This window comes from Echiichthys vipera (genome assembly GCF_963691815.1).
Source record: "Echiichthys vipera genome assembly, chromosome: 16".
NCBI lineage: Eukaryota > Metazoa > Chordata > Actinopteri > Perciformes > Trachinidae > Echiichthys > Echiichthys vipera.
The window spans coordinates 16,762,412-16,783,115 of record NC_139841.1 but is presented as its reverse complement, the minus strand read 5'-3'; the positions used below and the strand labels follow the sequence as shown (position 1 = coordinate 16,783,115).

The 20,704-nt window shown below is 40.4% G+C and overlaps 2 protein-coding genes across 2 annotated transcripts; both read left to right on the top strand.

Annotated features, from left to right (window-relative positions):
* Positions 1 to 1,503: 1,503 nt before the first annotated feature.
* On the top strand, positions 1,504 to 3,238 carry gpat4 (glycerol-3-phosphate acyltransferase 4; the record flags this gene model as incomplete). The annotated part of the gene is given in 8 exon segments (XM_083930134.1): positions 1,504 to 1,510; positions 1,916 to 1,939; positions 1,942 to 1,967; positions 1,971 to 2,215; positions 2,317 to 2,391; positions 2,596 to 2,685; positions 2,855 to 2,945; positions 3,134 to 3,238. Coding segments are annotated over 8 exon segments (663 nt in total).
* A 2,082-nt stretch (positions 3,239 to 5,320) lies between these two features.
* Positions 5,321 to 19,745, top strand: rab11fip1b (RAB11 family interacting protein 1 (class I) b). Its single transcript, XM_083930039.1, has 6 exons — positions 5,321 to 5,767; positions 12,986 to 13,410; positions 13,497 to 15,480; positions 16,778 to 17,626; positions 18,504 to 18,618; positions 18,825 to 19,745. Exons 1-6 carry the CDS (start codon positions 5,403 to 5,405, stop codon positions 19,029 to 19,031), a joined length of 3,945 nt encoding a protein of 1,314 aa, XP_083786165.1. The 5' UTR covers positions 5,321 to 5,402; the 3' UTR covers positions 19,032 to 19,745.
* The last annotated feature ends 959 nt before the right edge of the window (positions 19,746 to 20,704 follow it).

The window sequence follows — 20,704 nt, the reverse complement described above, 5'->3', positions numbered from 1 at the left end:
CCTCAAGATGAATTGAATTCTCCACCTCGTCCATGAACTGCCCTGAGCATAAACTCTAATATCAATATATTTACCCTTTTACCTTCATTATCTATATTTGTAAAGAATCAGTATTTGCTTCTTTATGAAAAACGCCAAAGAAAGTTTACACAAATATGATTTGAGTCTTATTCAGTGTAGTAAGTGTATGCAGAGTGTTTTGGAAATAGGGTCCATTGGTTATATTTTCAAAATGACTGCTTGAAATGTCCTTTACTGGTACCTGGGGCAGCTAAATTTTTGTTTGACTGTTCATAAATGGACATGGGGTGTATATGCATGCTATAAAGTTGAGATATTCTTCTAAAACGCAAATATTACTTAGTGGTTTTACTTTTATTAAGTGTGTGAAACTATGCATGCAAGAAACAACTGACATTTGTAGCAGAATATATAAAAATAAAGGTTTTTATTGGAACTTGAGCACAGAAACAATGCATAAAGTGTTTGTGTGTGTGTTGTCCTATATTATATTGTACTTATACTTTGCGCTTACTACATCTTGGTTTAATGAAGCAGGTCTGGGAGTACATGTTGGCATAGGAGTGTGTACACTTTTGAATTCTTTGTCTTCCACAAGGTAAGATAAGATATTAATTTATTAGTCCCACAAAGGGGAAATATCCTTTCACTGCAGCAAAGTGGTTAGCACACATAGACGAAGCATCAATAGAAACAATAAATAGTAGAACAATATGATCATAAAATTATAATTTACAATATACAACAGAGGGAAATATAAAATATAAGAATAACAGGAACAATATATACAGCATCTTTTTAAGTATTTTAAAATTTACACTAAGGCAAGGAGGAAAAATAAAAGTATTGCACAATGTGATTGAAAGTGTCATTATTTATTATTTTGTTTTGGTGTGTGTGGACTAACTGGAGCAGTGCTGATTGTAAAGTCTGACAGCTGTAGGAAGGAAAAACCTGTGATACCGCCCCTTCACACACTTTGGGTGACGCTGGGCTGCAGCCCTGTTTTTTAGGTCAGGTTATGGCATGCTTTAAATGTCCTTCTCCAGGTCTAGGTGGCACAGGTGCCCAATCCATAACAACTGACACCTATTTAGGTTGAAGCTGAAACTGGACCAGACTAGTGATGAATGTTTCTGCAATTTCTCTGCAGTGTTTTCTCATCTTCTTAGAAAAGTACGTTCTTTGTTGCAGATCTGTCACTTTGTCTCCAGGGATCATGCTGCTTAATTTAATCACTCCGATTATATCACACTATATGCTGCTGACATCCTCTTTGAATATTTAACCTTAAATGCAGTTTGGAGGCCTACAGTTCTTATTACTACTTGTCCAACCTCAGGGCTGCCAGGCAGCAGTATTATATTAAATTAAAGGATCACTGTGTATGATTAGTGCCATCTAGTGGTGAGGCAGCAGATAGCAAACAACTAAATACACCTCTGCTTATCCCTTCCTTTACCCAGCATGTTAGTAGAACATATGGAGAGTTAGTGTTTGGTTTTTGTTTTGTTCTGTTCTGCAACTGTAGAAATACGGTGGTGCAACAGGCCACTGGACCCACTCCCTATATGAAGGGCATGTTCTCAAATGACAAAAACACAATTATTTTAAATGATTATAAGAAAATCCTGCAAACTAGTCCTTTATTGTAAGTCTTTGGTTGTCACTCTTATGTTGTCAAACATTACAGCAAACATAATCTAATAAAACGTTTTGTCTCTTAAATTAGTGGGGATGGAATGGAGATGGGAGCTAAGTGAAATAATCAGCTACTCTATACTAATGGTAAAAAAAGTAACATTTCAATATGTCTCTGTCAAAATTGCTGTATCTGTGGTATTTTGACTGTAAACTCTAATGCATGTTTTTCTTCTTTTTGTTCTCATTGTAGGGATCATAGCCAAAGAGCCTCCATCATCCTGCAGCAGGAGATCCAGGAGCTCTGAAGTTCTGCCAGCTGTTTACGCTCAGAGCTGGAGTTTGAGATGGCTGACATCTTCTTCTTCTTCTGCCGAGGAGGTGTGAAGAGTATCTTGCATGATGAGGTGACCAAGTGCTTTTCGGCCCAGGAACTGGAGAGCTGGAACTTGCTGACTCGAGGCAAATACAACCTCCGTCATATCAATCTGAGACTTACTGTCCTGTGGCCCCTGGGAGTCCTCTTCCGCTACAGCGTCCTGCTGCCTCTCAGGTCAGAGCATCCCACAAGCAGATTATGTGGTTTAGACAGTAAGATTCATCTCATTGTATAGGTTGAGTCCTGAGCAAACGGTTTGTTCTTTTTTTCTGCAGGGTTACTCTGGATGTCACTGGCATTGGTCTGCTTCTGGTCTTTACTACTTTGGTGAGCTTTTTACCAAATAGAGAGTAAGTTTCTTCCAATTCTCATAACAGTTAAAGCAAGCATAAGATACGGTAAGGGAAGGTCCCTGTAACAAGGGTAAAAAGATGATCAAACGCTACATGACTAATTCAGCGTAACCACATGCATGTTAGCCAAAATCTAACCTTGACGTGTACATCATAAGAGGACTGGAGTAATTGTTGTGGCATTACGTTGCATGTCTACAGGTTAAGGTTCTACCTGAGCGAGAAGGTTCATCTGATGTGTTATCGCATCTGTGTGAGAGCTCTGACAGCAATCGTCACCTATCATAACAGGTACAACATATTTAATATTCAGGAGCAATATCCCTTTCCTAAGATACAGTTTCATTGACTGAATTCATTATATTTATCAGGACAGGAATCTTTTGGTAAATGTCTCTATTTCAAAGAACATAACCTGTCAACAAGTGTTTGTGTCTTAAACCAACTCATTTAATTTCAGAGAGAACAACAAACCAAAGAATGGCAGTATATTCACAAATCACACAACACCCATTGATGTCATCATCTTTGCTAGTGATGGCAGCTACACGGTAGAAACGTTTGTGCCCGTGATGTGTGTGTGTGTGTGTGTGTGTGTGTGTGTGTGTGTGTGTGTGTGTGTGTGTGTGTGTGTGTGTGTGTGTGTGTGTGTGTGTGTGTTCTGTCCTAATGAGAATGAATCATGATAAATTAGAGATGGCTGCTTTTGAGCTGAACTTGAGTCTAACTTGTCTCTAAGGTTGGCCAGGTGCATGGCAGGTTGATGGGAATGATGCAGCGGTCACGGTTAAATCCTCTCCTCACATCTGGTTTGAAAGATCAGAAGTCAAAGACAGACACCTAGTGGCCAATAGGTAACAGTGCATCTTATCGGCATTTGCATTGCTCTTGCATTATACTGTAGCCAGTCCCGCTGTTCTGCAACCATTAGTCATTCAGGATGTTTAGCTCAGTGTGTATTGGATTATAATACACAGTACATTTTGTTCACCCCTGTGTATTTCTTTTTGTAATTGGGCGTAAAGAAGCTTGAAGCATATGGTTTGGGGTCAAGTTTTTCTGGAACAGGAGTAAGTTTGACATGGTGAACTGTCTGCTGAGTATGATGAGTAGCTGGGCCATTGTCTGCAGCGTTTGGTACCTGCCACATATGAACATATGGATGGATGGTTGTTAGAAAGAGAGGTTTCCACTGACATAAAACACAGACACTGATTCACAAAACACATCGTTATTGGCTTTAAGCTTTGAGTGAAACTGTGTACAGTATTACCCCCTAATGTTTAGTTATTTGTGGAAGACACTAATGACACTGTGTTGAGTCTGGGTGGGTAATATTTTCCTTACCTCGGGAAAGGAGAAGAAAAGCAATGGAGATTCAACAAAAGGACACAGTGAATGCATGACGTGATAAATACTCTTTCATCATATACAGTGACATCTTACATAATGGTGAATGTGAATTTATATTGATTTGTTGTCATTTTTAAAAGAATCTGAGTGAAAGAAAAAATGTTTTAAATGTATGTTTTTATCGTTGTAAAATCATTATTCATTAATGTTTGTGAAATTAGGAAAACAATTGTCCATAGAATTGTCCTAAAGTGACTTTTTATTTTCCTGCCTTCTTTTTACTGGCATGTGAGCTTGTTGTAAATCTGATTAAAGTGTCTAGTAGTGCCTAGTACTACAGTTGTTACATCGCAGTCAGACAGTGGCAGTGCCAATACACCAGTGCGTCACCTTTCTAATTGGCTCAAGGCTCTATATGTGTACTCGCCTTTAATCTTTGCCGGGCACCAGGAAGCAGTGAAACTGAGATCAAACTTTGAAGTCTGGTATGCAATGTAAAACCATGATAATGTAAGTTTAGAATTTGTTTTGTTTTTGACCAACAACGTGTTTATTTTGTTCCCTTTTTTCAACAGCAGGAGTCAGTTTCCAGACATGAACGTCCGGCATGAGCATACCCACCTAATCCTGCTCAGGCTCATGGGAGTTGAAGGTTTATCCCAGTGGTGCCCAATCCTGCTCCTGGAGGGCCACTGCCCTGCATGTTTTAGGTTACTCCCTGGTTGTACACACCTGAGTTTAATGATGTGCTTGTTATCAAGCAGCTGAAGCTTGTTAGGGGGTTGAAAATCGTTAGAATCCGGTTTGTTAGAGCAGGGAGAAACCTAAAACATGCAGGACAATGGCTCTCCAGGAGCAGGATTAGGCACCCCTGGTTTATCCCAACATGTCCAGAGGTAAACACAGGGAATCACCTTTGACAAGGGCGCCAGTCCACTAATGGGCTTAAAAGACAAAACAAACAAACACATTTAAGGTATATGAGAGTATTCAATCCATCTGAAATGCAGCCTGATTGAGATTCAAACTGGAGCTGCATGTGAAACTGAATCCAACCACATGAGCCCTCTCAGCTGTCACAGCCTTGTCAGGTATCCTGTTGTCTCTACACGTCACTAATAGAGAAGACGTCTCATGTTTTTAGATCAGGAAGATTTTATTGTAGGGGTAAATGGGACAGTGACTATACATTTTTACAGAGTATAGTAAAAGTCGCATAAACATGTTTTGATGAAAAGGCAAAACTAACAGAGGGACTAAGATGATTAAAAACTGTCAATTTAATTAAGTAAATCAATGAATGTGATTCAGCTGATGTGATGCTAATGCACTCTGGCAGGTGTCAACAAGGATGAAGTGTGACCTGTTGGCTCCACTAAATGATTGTTGTGGTGTGAATACTCCAATGCTACTCCAATAGGCAGCATGCCTCATGTAATCGGTTAATCTGGGGGAGTGTCTTGTCTTAACCAAGGGCCCCTCTCAGTGTAACCACGCCCAATCAGCTGTTTCCTCAAGTTCTCCGAAGCTCATTGGGGAAAAAAGTACTATTCCTCGCGTCTGTCCAGTCTCACGGTGAACCGATGGTAGGCTTCACCGAGTTTTGTTTTGGGATTTAATTTGTTGTGTTAATCCAGAAACAAGTACTGGTCAGCATGTCTCTGGCGGATCAGCAGTGGTGTCCCACAAGCGTCCAGGTAACGGTACACCAAGCGAGAGGCCTCAGGATAAAGGGGAAAAGCGGCACTAACGATGCGTATGCGCTCATGCAAGTGGGCAAGGAGAAGTTCCAGACCTCGGTGGTGGAGAAGAGCGTGGCACCGGTGTGGAAGGAGGAGGCCGCTTTCGACCTGCCGCAGCTGCTGCAGGGCGGCGGAAAAGGAGGTGGAGGAGGCACGGAGCGCACCACGCTGCATGTCCACGTCCTGCACCGGGCCCTGGTGGGTCCAGACAAACTGCTCGGACAGGCTGTCATCAACTTGCTGCAACTAAGTGAGGACAAAACCCGCAACAAGACCGAGTGAGTGCACACAGCATGACGCTAGAGGGTTATTTGTTTGGATGGAGTAAGAGAGAGGTTTGCAACTAACCATTATTCTAATTTATTGACTTTACGATTATTACTGTAGATCATTTTCCTCGATTCATTGTCCAATGTCAGTAAGTATACTCCAAATGCCAAGGTCCCACCATTTCCTGTTCAACCAAGGGTAAAAAAAACCCAAAGACATTTAGTGTTATCATAATAAAAAAACAGAAAACAGTTGCTGAAACTTTCTGTCAATTAAGAATGAATCTACTAACAGGCCTGTAAGCCTCTACCAAACAAATAACAGTCCCTCTAATTTAAAGGAGGCATCATTGAGCTTCAAAAGAAATCATTTAGTTGAAGTTTCTTTGAGCAATCAAAAGGCATTTGGTTCTTGAAAGAAAGCTGCAGCTGACCCTGAGGACAGATTGGGCTATGTCAAAATCAAGTGCTGCTTATGTGAACAAAACGTTTATCCTTGAAAAATAATCTGGCACTATACATGATCACTTTATCTGTTTCTATTCCTCTGAATACAAGGCTGTATGTTCTATACATGTACAGTATGCACTTTTTGGACTGATTTTAGTCTTCTGCATGTAAATGAGGATCATGGGAGGTGAAATCAAGACTGGGTATTTTTCCCATCTGCACCACAGGGGAACAACTGCTGGTTCTGTCATACTTCAGCTCTGAGGTCTGAGGGCAAAACTCTATAATCCATATTAAATCCTTAATACTTACAGTTGTTGCCATGTTTTCTTTTAAATTTAGTAATAACATTATGCCGCATCTTTGAAACCCAATTCATTTTATGAATATGTTTCCCTTCATTTTTACATTTGAATGACTCTGGAGGTGAGTTCCCTCTGAAATTTGCCCTTTTTTTTCCCACTGAGGTGAGGTATTTGAGCACGCACACACAGCCACGCATCACTACACAGACCTGCTTTGGTGGGTTTTATGAATTCTGTCCACTCGCTCTGGTGCAGCTTAAGGGATTTGTTCCCTTGGCAGCAGCCTTCAAGGGTCCCGATCAACATTACTTTCCAGGCAAAGGACGTGAGTCGAAGGATTCACCTTTTTCATTGACTGAGCTTGTGAACAACGGGCAGATTCCCCAAAGAATACCCAGACTTCTTATGAAGTCCAAGTGACTCACAGTTTTGTTCAGATACAACATCAGAGTTTCAGGTTCACATTACACTGCCTTCACACCGAGTAAAGTAGGTGAAGTAATGAGGTGATCAGGTTTTACAGGTTGCTGGTGCTACTGGGGCAGTAATAACCATTATATCTCCTCCTTTTAAGCAGAAAATAGGCTCTTCAGTGCATCAAATAAGTCAAATAAGTCAAATAAGAATGTTTAACCTTTAAATCCAAGACATCCTTGTTAAAATTTAAAACGCAAGACCCATCTACCATATCTCTAGTTCACTAAAAAATGGAACATTTTTTGATACGCTAAACTGTATTTTAGTCCCCCACCGTGTGACAGGTATTATACAAGAGCAGACTGCATACCAGTTTAAATGCACAAACACAGACTTCCTTCTCCAGGGTTGTTTGTCGTTGTTTGGATCTGTTTGATGTCCTGAATAATTGCATGACTTGCAATGTAGTCCATAGCAAGGCTCGATTTCATTACTGCTCATGTTTCGTTAAGCCTTTTATCAAACGGAGCAAACGGTCCACCCACTCTAAGTTTGTTTTGTGAAAATCACAGTGAAAAATCCATAGTTCAAGTAAGATCTGAAAGCATGAAGAGAACTGTGCTTCAAATGCATTTGGTCACAAATAACCTTTCATACTGTTCTGCCTGCTCCTCGGGTTTGGCTTGTGTCCAACGCTCAGCATGCTACGCTAAACTTCACCTGGGTGTACAGTGCATGTTTAACCGTGCATGGTTTTGGGTTTTGTAGTGTGTGTATCTCTGATCACATGGCTTCTGTTTGATTTAAAAATCCGATATTGGTTTCCCTTGACCGTAGGTTCAGATTTGCATTTTATACATGCATAGTTTTATGAGGATATGAGGTGATTTGAGACGTTGCACAAATGCTCGACTTGTTTTCTGTTGATTTTTCTGTAGTCCTCTGTGAGCTCAGGGAATGTACCTTGACACTGAGGTTTAAATCCAGCTTCAGTCTCACATTCCTCACTGTTTTTATCTATGAAAAGCAAACAGCGAAGGCAGCAGAGACAATCTAGCAAGGTCTGTACTGACAAACATGTTCCATGAGCTACCAGTACACAGCTCTACTGTTTAAGGTACATGATTTACGCCGAAAGCAATTATTTCATCAAGTTTTACTATTTATTTTATTTATTTTTTGAACGTGGTGCTTGCTTAAGAAGGCAATACTGTTAGTATTCACTCAACAGTCTACAGAAATGTGTAGATAGCACAGGTGGAAACTGGTCAGAATGAACAGATATGTATTTAGTTACTGGAGGAAGATTCACGTTTTATTATTTACCCGTGCTTTTCTTACTCTGACATGACAAAATATGTTTTTTGAAAAAGGCCTGTTTAATAACTTTATAACACTATCAACTACAAGGGCATTATAACACCCACATCATTGAGGCTGCTGACGAGTTGAATGACATTTATTGTAGTGCTGTCAGGCCTGAGAGCACCTGCGCTGTGAAGCTGTGGTGCGCATGTGTGTGCGTGCGCAGTACAGCACAGCGAGTCTGAATTACAGCTTTCATCCTGTATTTTGTCATTTGAAACACATTTACTGTACGTCAATCTTTCCTTAGCATGTATTGATTTTGTTCTGAAAAGCACATTACAAGTCAGTTTTACAAATTTCCTCTGGAGGCCTTAATTTTGTCTTCTCTGACTCGCGGGCTGATACAATGAGCCTTGGACACTATCACAGTTGAGTTGTTTTTACTCATTCAGCTCTTCTCCCACTCACACAGCTGTGCTCAGTGATAAGAAAGGCTTGAGCGGCGCATTGTCTTATCAGTAGTTCAGGCTTCACAGGGAAGGATGTGTGTGTGCAGAAAGTAGAATACATTTTTAAAATGTTGAGTCATGCATTATCCTATTGTGGTTCTGTCTGTACAGAAGAGCAGAACACTTCTTTACTTTTCACAGGGCTGTCACATGACTGTGTTTAATCAGCACTGTTAAGTGAAAGCCACTTTAAATTCTTCCTCCTGCACACGCTCAACACCCTGACACTTTTGCAACTTCCTTCTGTTGAAACTGAACTAGCCTACAACTTCTCTTTTTTTAATTCATGTGGGATGTATTTGATTTAGTGGCATGTGTTGGTATCAGGAAAGTAGTTCAAAGGTCAGGGTTGTGATTATACCATAAATGTCATTATATTATACTATAAGATAAAGTGTTATATAGTTTTATATGCTATTTGTGCACTGTTAATCTAGAATGCTTTAGCATGCTATAGGCTGCAGTGTTAATAATATACAGCAAGAATATAAATACTATACCATACCACACTGTGCTATGCTACAGTAAAGCATAATGTGCTTTACCATAATATTCCCTATGTTATATACCACGTTATACTATATAGTATTGCACTGTAAAGCACAGTGCTAGTACTATAATATACTAATACTTTATCAGTTGTACAGTGTAATTGTATTTTGTTATACTATTTTACAGAATAGTGTACTAATATGAAATACTAATACTATGTTATATTGTACAAAATGGTTGTTTTTTTAATCGCTGGTTTTCCAGAATCATTAATATAAGGAAACACATTTGTGAAATGATACTGTATAAGAATATGCTGCGATCGATGTTAATATGTTAACAATAGATTACGTTAATACTTGTACGTAAAAGGGCTTCATAAACCCAGAGTTTATACTAGATTTTGCAGTTCCTCTCATCTCTGTGAAGCCTTATAGAGTCTAATATGAGTTTCAAAGGATTGGGGAGTTTGTGCAGTTGACACGGAATTGTAGATTTTATATTTTCCTTAAAAATGGATAAAGGTGTTTTAAAGTCGCCCATGAAGTAGGGGTAAAATATCAGTTTAGTCTAATCTATGACAATATTGAAAGCTTCAGACCAGCTACGCTCAATAATAAGCTTTGAAACTCAACTTTTGTGCCAAAACGGATTCAAAGTCCTTTTAAAGAAGGTATAATCCGTATTTTAATATTAACAGTAGATCACTGACTGTTTGTAATTATGAACCCACTGAGAATTATTGCATAACTCTGCAGTTCCCCTCAGCTCAACTAAGCAAACTCATCTTTCAGCGCTGGGCTTTGGTTTTAAGGCCTGTACTTTCACTGTTTTAGTCCACTCTCACCGCTCCCATTATCATCCTTTTCAGCTATAGCAGGTAATTGTTTTCTGTGAAAAAGCCTTGAAAACCACCTCTCACACACCATGGCAAACAGACACTATAAGAAGTTAGCAAATAGCTGTTGAACATAGGGTTGAGCAGCTAAATAAACCTGAGACCAAAATACAGAGCTAAAAATGAGTGATTGCTGGACTTGGACACTGACTTAATGTCAAGTCCCTCCAGCTAACATTTTCCAATATTTAATTTGTATTGTTAGACCATAATGAGGAGGGAGAGGTATTGTATAACTACTATTCCAACAGATGATGCCAAAGAGGATTTGATGAAATGGAATAGATATTCTTTTTCACATCTTTGTAAATGTCAATGTAAATGTGCACTGGAGTAAGGACATAACATCTATAGAAAACACTCTTCATTTGCATGATAAATAAATGCAATATCTACCAAGCAGTGTTGTGTTGATGGGGGTCCATCAGGCAAATCATGAAATATCCCACAGTAGAACATTTCTAATGTCGAAGCCTGAAATTTGCACATCTCAACCCATTATTCATCAGCAGGCGGCATGGGGGCTGAGACTGCAATCTCACTCATTTGGCAACTTCCAGGAAAATATGTTTCCCTCCTTAATTTGCTTGTGCAACACATCTGAGCATTGCTGAGGGAGTAGGAGGGTGAATATCAACATCATATCTGATTTATTAAAAGGAAGATACTATTCGGTTTATATATCAATTGCATCTCAGGGAGAGGTGGTAGGTAAAAATGGGGCTGGGGGGATGTTGGTAAACAAACTCATGATAAGAAGAATATTAAGTAATGCTTTTTCTTTTTTAAAACTACTTTTTTTTTTAACCAAAAATGTGCATTTTGAAGGTAAACTTCTGTTTTCACATCGTAAGAACAGACAAGTTTTTGATGCAGCTACAACACAGAAATATGCTCTTCGTGTAGACACACACACACACACACACACACACACACACACACACACACACACACACACACACACACACACACACACACACACACACACACACACACACACACACACACACACACACACACACACACACACACACACACACACACAAATGTGCCCACGGCCCCTTCCTCATTTCCCCAGGAATCCAGATTTCAGTTGGAGTTGTTTGTTCAGTGGTGAGCTGACCTCAGATTTCTGCATGATAGACACTTTTTATGCTGACTGCTCCTTTTTCGTTGTTCCGTTAAAGTATTCTGCTTTTTCGTGGACCCTTCTGGGTCAGTGTTGGACCATGACGCAGGTGCAGAAGTAGTGCAAAGTTGACACAACCTGGTCTCAATAGACATCTGTCCACCTTTATCCTCCTGAGTATGCTCAGATTTTTCTGCAAGACTTACATTTTAAGTTGCTAGTGTTTGTCACTTTGCTAATTTATTGTTAAGCTAGATCTAAATGTGCTTTTTTAAAGGTTGATGATTAGGTTTATGGCAGATTGGTTCGCTGTGAACTTGATGAGCAGAGACTAATCTTGTTAGATTAAAAAACCCTCCTTCAAGGGGCTGACTGGTCTGTTGACTATCTGCAGGGTTAGATCTCTGGGCATATATGGGCGGTATATGCTCAGTGTGGAGACAGGACAATGAATGTCTCCAGGGCAGTTGGTTACGAGCTATCAGAGAGCCTGCTACGTAAAACAACACTACAAGTCTAATCTTAAAGTAGCACTATTTATTATCATCCGTGACACTGGATGAAAAAGGAACAACATTCATAAAGCCTTTCAAATATCGGTTCTAAAAAAAAGAAAAAAGTACACACAGTAGAAACATTCATAACTTCTCCACATTAGAGGCTGCCACAGGCAGAACAGTATTATTATTTATAAAACTTTCCTCCATGGTCAGTTTGCTGGTTGTGCTTAAATCCTCACAGACTTTCCAAAAACATCCAAAAGCTGTTGAGTCACTCTCCATTTGCTACGGGATAGATCATAGTTTCCACAAAGAAACTGACGAGGACTAAACATCAACATACTGTACATGAATCTTGGTCTTTGTGACTTCTTGAAGCCATTCAGTAGATTACACTCTATAATAAATAGCACTCTTGGGAAATGATGCCCCATTAATATAACTCTTTTCTCTGTGGCACCTTTTTATTGCAGTGTGCGGAGCATCAGCTCTTAAAAGTTAGTTAAGTTATTGTAAATCGACAGTAGGTAGGTAGGTATATATATTTTTTTTATATAGACTGTATTTTAATTTTTAAGAGCGATTCACCTCATTGTTTAGCTGCCCAATCTGCAACTTTTTGTTTTTTTTTGGTTCAATCTCACTGCTCTCATAGCAGTTTTTTTTTTCAGACACAGCAGGCAGCTGTTTTGTTTTTTAGCTAAAAAGCTCCAAAAAAACACTTTACACTACCTGCTATCAGCTAGAGAGCCAGATATTGCTATGAGTAGTTGATATAGACAAAAGACAGAGCTAAAAGAGAATGAATACTGGATTTACATCCACCAGGGGACACAAACTCAAAGTGAATGATAATGTTACCTAACGCTTGCCAACAATATTTTCCAATTTTTTTTGTGTCATATTTGAATATCTTTGGCATTTGGGCTGACAAAACAAGACATTTTCACTACTTTTTGACTTTTATTAGACCCAAATGATTAATCTAGAAAAGTATCTGCAGATCAGTTGATAATGAAAATAATCAATTTCAAAGGTGATTATGTCAGAAAACATCAGCTGTTATGGTTCTGAAGAATGTTTTTACCTTTAGAGAGCCAACAATGAAACAAGATGTTGGTGACATCTTGTTTAACATTGAATGTCCTTTTCTATTGAAAAAAAGTTTGCACAACATATCTGTTAACATGCATTCTTATAAGAAGCCTCTCTTAAACAGGTGGTTTAAGTTGCTGGACAAGACTGGCAAGGCAGACAAAGACAGAGGAGAGGTGCTTGTGGACATCCAGTTCATGAGGAACAACATGACCGCCAGCATGTTTGACCTCTCCGCTGCCGGAAAATCCAAATCTCGCCTGGGCAAGTTTAAGGACAAAGTCCGCGGCAAGAAAAAGGAATCCGATGCCACGTCTAACTTGGTGCCATCAAACCAGGTTCTGACAGACAGCGAGGAGGAGGGAAAGGGGGACGGTGAGGTAGCTGCGGGCAAGGATGAGAAAAAGAAAAAACACAAGATGAAGTCTTTGTTCTCTACCAAGTCTAACCTGCAGAGGAACATGTCTCAGTCCATGTCCGTTCTACCTGCGAAGAACTCCTCACTGAGCGGCAGTCAGTCATCTGGTCTAAATGTGGATTCCTCTGAAGGTTATTACTATATCACCATTCACTTATTCTCTATTGTCTCCTGTTTCATTAAATGTTACATGTTAACGTTCCCCATGTCCCTTCAGGTAAAAAGAAGTTCAAGTTCCTGATCCATAAACGCTCAGGCAGTTCAGACAGCAAAGATTCTTCCTCTGCTCACCAAAAACATGTAGCTGTGGAACAGAGCAACGTGTGCATCAATGGCAGTCATGTATACTGTGAAGAGCCGCAGCCTCGGACCTCTCGCGTCAGCTCAAACTTCAGTCTGAACAGTTCAGGCCACGGATCCATGGAGGACGTCCCTGAAAGCTCTCCATCTGCTGATTCACTACAGGTGGTGAGGCAATATTCACCATGGACGGAGGAGGAGGAGGAGGAAGCAGAAAATATAAAAGAGGATGTTGGTGAGGAAATTAGATTGGAAGAGAAGAGGAGGAGGAAAGAAGAGGAAGAAGAGAGGGTTAGGAGACAAGAGGAGGAAGAAAGGAGGACAGAAGAGGAGAAAGTTAAAAAGGAGGAAGTGGAAAGGATTAGGAGGGAGGAAGAAGAGAGAGCTAAGGAAGATAGGAGGCAGCAAGAGACAGAGGAGAGGATAAGGAGAGAAAAACAAGAGCGTGAAAGATTAGCAGAGGAAAAGAGGAAACATGATGAACAAGAAAGAAGGATTGAAGAGGAGAAAGTGAGAATAGAGAGGATTAGGATGGAGGAGGAAAGGGCTCAGGAAGAGAGGAAGAGGCAAGAGGAGGAGAGAGTGAGGAGACAAGACGAGGAGCGTAAATTAGCGGCGCAAAAGATACTGGAGGAAGAAGAAAGAAGGATTGAAGAGGAGAAAGTAAGAATAGAGAGGATTAGGATGGAGGAGGAGAGGGCTGAGGAAGAGAGAAGAAGACGAGAGGAAGAGGAAATGGTGAGAAGACAAGAAGAGGAGCGTGAGGAAAAGAGCAGGCTTGAGGAGCAAGAAAGGAGGCAAAGGGAGGAAGGTGAAAGGATTAGAATGGAGGAGGAAAGGGCTCAGGAAGAGAGAAGGAGACGAGAGGAAGAGGAGAGAACAAGGAGACAAGAAGAGGAGCACAAATTAGCAGAGCAAAATAGACTGGAGGAAGAAGAAAGAGAGATTGAAGAAGAGAAAGTTAAAAAGGAGGAAGAGGGGAGGCTCAGGAGGGAGGAGGAGAAGGCTGAGGAAGAGACAAGGAGGCAAGAGGAAGAGATGGTGAGAAGAGAAGAAGAGCGTGAAAAAAAGAGGAGACTTGAGGAAGAAGAAAGGATACAAAGGCAGGAAGAGGAAAGGATTAGAAAAGAGGAGGATGAGAAGACTCAGAGGGAAAAGGAAGAGTGTGAGAGATTGGTGGAGGAAGAAAGGAAAAGGATTGTGGCAGAAGAGCAAATTAGACGAGAGGAAGAGGAAAGGATACGGTTGGAGGAAGAAAGGAAAAGGATTGTGGCAGAAGAGCAAATTAGACGAGAGGAAGAGGAAAGGATACGGTTGGAGGAAGAAAGGAAAAGGATTGTGGCAGAAGAGCAAATTAGACGAGAGGAAGAGGAAAGGATAAGGGCTGAGGAAGAGAGGAAAAGGATTGTGGCAGAAGAGAAAATTAGGCGAGAGGAAGAGGAAAGGATACGGTTGGAGGAAGAAAGGAAAAAGATTGTGGCAGAAGAGGAAATTAGACGAGAGGAAGAGGAAAGGATAAGGGTGGAGGAAGAGAGAAGGAGGAAAGAAGAGGAAGAGGAGAGGGTTAGGAGGCAAGAAGAAGAACGTAAGAAGTTAGCCGAGGAAAAGAGGATAGTAGAAAAACAAGAAAGGAGAAGAATTGAGGAGGAGGAAAGGATTAGGAAAGAGGAGAAAGTTGAAAAGGGCAGGAGAGAAGAGGAGGCCAGGAGGCTGGAGAAAGAGGAGAAGAAGAAGGAAAGTAAAACCAAACACAAAGCTGCAGGGAAGAAACCTAAAGTGGCTGCGGAAGTGTCTTCGACTAATCCGTTTGATGAAGACTTTTCAAATCCCTTTGACGAGATTCCCAACTCACCTGCTGGACCTGACAGCAGCACAGCCAGGGGGCCAAGTGTACAACAAAGGTTAGAATTTACAACCCCCCTTTTTGTTTTTAAATATACTTGACATGCACTCTTACACCATCAGTAGTTGGAAACCCTATGAAATCCACCTGTGGGAAACAGTGAAGATTGTGGGTGTTGACTAGATGGAGTAACCTGCCTCAGTTATCATTAACAGAACAGGACCAGGGGCAGAACGGCACATGAGGTAGTCAAACTGAATTTGAATGCCTGATGAAAACGATGTAAAGTCAGTCATTACACGCATTACACTGCAGAGTGTTATCTTTGTCTTCTGTTTTTCAGTCAGTCGCAACTCTTCTCCTCTAACGCAACCTGACACCATCGTGAAAATTGCATAGCTTTGTGCTGGTTTGAGTGTGTTAGAGTTGGTACAAGCCTGCAGACACATACACGTGTGAGACAAGGAGAATGTTTCTTTTGTCAACTGAGATTAAGGGCTCATTGTGCAGTCTTACCTTATTAGAATAGGTGTCATATGAACGTAGAGAGAAAATCACTTGAAACGATGGTAATTAAGAGTTTGACAGTGAAAGTTGGCTGTAATTTCACAGAGATCTTAGGGTGTCATTTGCTTACTATTTTAAAGGTCCCATATTGTAAAAAAATGAGATCTAAATGTTTGTTTTTATTATAAAGCATGTCAAGGTGCTTTATAAATACTGTGAAAGTGTCAAAATGCTCAATCCACAGAGAAAATGCACACAGCCTGTATAGAGAAACTGTCTTTAAAAGATCTGTCAGGACTTTTGTACTGTTGTGATGTCACAACTATATTATACATAGGTAGAAAGTGCTGCTACAGTGCCGTTACAGCCATTCTTTGGCTGCGATGATGGTGCCGAGACTCAGAGAGTGCAGGTGTGGAAACGCATCAATCAGAACACACTGGGCTTATCGGGAGCAGGGCTTAAAGAGACAGGCGCTAAAACTGAGTGTTTCAGACAAAGGATGACTACAGGTATATTCAGACAGACAGTGTGAGAAAATAACTTAAATATCATCTAAATTTTCTAGGACAAACTCAAAATACAAGTATGAACCTGAAAAGTACCATTATGTCTCCTGTCAAAGCATTTGTCCTTTATTTCACTACATACTTGCATTACTATAAATTTAAGTAATTTTCTGTGTTCTCCTTTGTTTGCTCTCTAATTTTACAACACAAAGGTTTACTAGATATGAATCTCCTTTTCAACATCCTTAAAAAAAGGGTTTGTTTGTCATCCTCATGAGACTTCTTTTAATTAAACGCTTGAGTTTGCCTAAATTTCATGGAGTCTGTCTAATTTTGCAGGGTTCAATCTACTGCATCATCAGTGGGAAGCAAACCCATTTCCACTGATGAAAAGAATCCCATTAGTACTCAACGGGAGAGGCGACTGGCTCCTCAGCCTCCAGGAAGGAATGAAACTGAGACACAGAGTCAGAGGGAGCAGGACGGCTCTGTACAACTTTTGGCACAAATGAACAAGAAGAGTAAAGACAAAGACATCAAAACTGTCAGCGTTCTCCCTCAGCGCTCAGTGCAAATGATCACTCCTCTGAATAGGTATCCTACGGATACAAAGAACACCCAGAGCTTGATGCAGAAAAGTTCCACTAAAGAAACATCAAATGCAGCCAAACACAGTAAACGTCCTGCGCCATCTAAACCTCGTTCTGTGGAAGAAGAGCCATCATCTGAACACAAAACAGCCCCGTCTTCCGATGGCTCAGAGGCAAAACGAGCTCCAATTGTTTATGGCTTAAATCCATTTGAAGATGACGAAGAAGAAAATGCACCCCAAGATGACCCGACAGCCTCTGGTGACACAGGTCCGGTACAATCGCCTCCAGTCGCATCACAAGTTCCTGATAAAGATGGCGCCTCTCAAACAAAAATCAAATCCTCAAAGGCTCGCGCCGCCCCACTTCCTGCAAAGAGAGACGCCACGTCGAGCACTTCAATCAACCCAAACACTGAGGGAGACCATGTTCCAGATACAGGTGTGACTGATAACGGTGTAACCCATGCATGTGACCCCAAGGCAGGGGGCAGAAGTCCTGTGCATATCCAGGATGCTCCACAACAAGAGTCCCAGCCTGTGACAGTGCAGAGCGCTGAGAAGGAAGGGAAGGAGGGGCCTCCTGTAACTTCACGCAGGTGAGAAGGTTCAGTTCCCCTAGAGAATATTTACCAGTCACACTAACAATAGCGTGAACTACAAACAGGCAGTTTCAAGGATATTGCTAGGTGTTTATACGTCTGTCTGTCTGTCTGTGGACAGATGTTGTCACCTCGCTAGCGTTTCCAACCGCAGAAGATGCTGTTGCGAAACTTTACAGGTGTGTCATTGAGATCAAAATGAAGGTCCTGGTCAAGGGTCGGTGTGGTCCAAGCAAGGGTGCTGAAAGAAGGGGGACTAGTAGGCCATTGCCCACACCCCCACCTCTTTTTAGATCCCTGGCCCGAATTAGCATCAAGGCTGTTGTGATCAGCTCCAGTGATGATCCCTAGTTATATAACTCGTCTATCTTCATAAATTTGAGATCAAACACCAGTAGCTCCCAATATCATCCCCTTTCACAAAAGAAAAAAGATCACGCTGCACATTTCTAATGTAGAGTCTCTTATCATTGTCTGGTTAGCTCAGTCAGTAGAGAGTGAGACTCTTAATCTCAGAGTCGTGGGTTGGAGTCCCACTTTGGGCAATAAAACTACTTTTGTGTGTAATGCTGCTGTTACACTGCAATTGCCCAGTTTGGGATCAATAAAGTATTTCTATTCTATTCATCCTTTCATTTATTATTCATACTCCTGCGTCATTGCTTTTTTTGTTCTTAATTGTGTTCTATCTGATGTTTGTGTGTACATAAAAAAGTACAAACTACCATATTCTGTTTTGTCCTTAGGCTAAATAGCCTACTCTTTGATGTGTAGAAAAACAATTACTGAGTCCAACTTGCACACCAATACTCAATTTCCTTTCATTACCTTCTAGCCAATGCCTACGTCTTTCTTTTTTATTTTGTCATTTCAGACTTCATCCCGTAAAGCCCCTTAATCCTCTGGAAGAGCAGTCTATTGCAGTCGTTCAGGGGGAGAGAGATAACAAATCCACAGGAATAATTTCTGGAGTTCAGGAGAAAACAAAGGTATCTTTTTTTCAAAGCTTTTATGGCGATTAAAGGATTTACGCTCCCAAAATAACAAAGGAAAGTTTCTGTATTTATCCTGAAGTGGTTGATTGTCTGGTTCATTAAACAGAATCAACATTCAGATCTTACAAATCAGTGTTTTGTTTAATATTAGTGTTTTAACATACAGTTACATATTCTTCATGTTTTATGCACTCTCACAGGTAAATGGCACTGGGCTGAAAGGGCCCTACTCTCAGCTGACTCAGGAGGAACTCATCACTCTGGTGCTCAAACAGGAAAAGCAGCTGTCACAGAGAGACAAAAAGATATCTGAGCTGGAGCAGTACATCGACAACTTGCTTTTGCGTGTTATGGAAGAGCAGCCAAGTATTCTCATGTCCTTGAACTCTCCAAAGAAAGCTGCCTAGGTGGATCCACAGCTGGCACTTTATCCCCACTGTACCCGATCAGTTCAGACCCAGTATCTGACAGTACTGCAACAGAAATGTCAAAGTAGGCCTACTTGTGGATTATTTTATGAAAGGTAGCTGGAGTAAATGTTTAGGTTTACAAGGTTTGAACAGATAAGAGTTCAAGTTCCCCATACTGGTCAATGAAAAATGATTTAAATATATTTTGTAAAAGAAATCTTGCAGAAGCTGGAGCAGTTTCAGCTCAGATCTGTTCAATCGAGGGATTGTCGATTTGCAATCAAAGATGTTGACTATAAAGATATTTAACATTTTTCCAGTCGTATTTGTGACACTTTGCTATGTGTTGAACAACCTCTTTTGTGTAGGCCTATTTGTCCAGACTATCTTCATATTGAGCAAAACATTTTGTCAGACATTACTTTGATAAATGCCAAATGTTGCCAACTTGAAAAAACTTCATTACTGTATTTATGGTTAAAAAAACAGCTTTCTGTCTATCTCCAATTTGAAGAAAAGCCTTAATTTACTGTCAAAGCTATGCACTAGTTATGTACTGTAGATAACATGTCTTGCTATTCTACTGAATGTTAAAGTTTACATGATTCTACTAACCCCCAAAATGCACTTTACTCAGCTTATTAACATGATGCACACTGAATTAGCTGATGGTGTTGAAATATGCATAATAAAATATATTTTTTTCTGCAAGCTCTCTGAAGTTTCTTTTTTCTAATGTGAATTTAGTATGTGTGCTATTTGGGATTCACTATTTTATATTTTTCCTTCTGGTACTTTTCTTCAGGTTTTTAATATCTGCGCAAAATAATTTTCAATGGAGAAAGTAGGATTAAGTAGGATATACTTCCTTAGATTAATATTAAAGGTTGAATATGGAGAATGAGCAGAACAGCGACATCCAGTGTCTCAAGATCATAGTCGCAACAACAGAAATCCATCACTCAGGTTGCCAGGTTGGTTAGACCCGGCCTACTAGCCTACAGGAGACCTGAGCCTGTTTGAACCCATTCCCTCCAGCAAACCACACCATAAAAACAAGTTGCAGAGGAGTTTGAGGACAGTTACCATTAACCGTTACAGCTGAGTGAACATTAAAGTTAGCTTACCGATCAAGGAGGAACGTTGTCATTTCGGTGTGCGTTTTAATTCTGTTGAACTCCTTTATCTCAGTCCATGGAGTGAATGCTTGGCCTATATTGACTGGTTTTTGCCCGTCTCCAGTCACTCAGCTGCTGGGACAAATAAGCAGCTGCAGGATTGGAAAAACTCCATTTCACCCAGTGCCAGCCTACAGTAGCTGCACCCAACAACAGGCAACCCTGGCAACCCACAATTCCCAACGCTATTGGCAGGTACAATAAAAACAGAAAGTGACAGAAAGTCATTGTCAAACCCATAATAGGAAATGTGAATATTAATTCAGACTAAATATTTTTTAATGGAAAAGCAATACTTTCATTCTGTACCGCTCAAAACGCCCTGTGGGTGTATTTTTTTTTTTAATATAGCTTTTAATGAAGATACATATTCATCCTTTAAGGTTATAGGTTTATTATGAGGATAGCTAAAGATTGTCACTTCATTGTAACCTCAGATGACCGTCTTTGCATCTACAACCAAGCGGAACCATTGACATCGGGTCGTTTGTA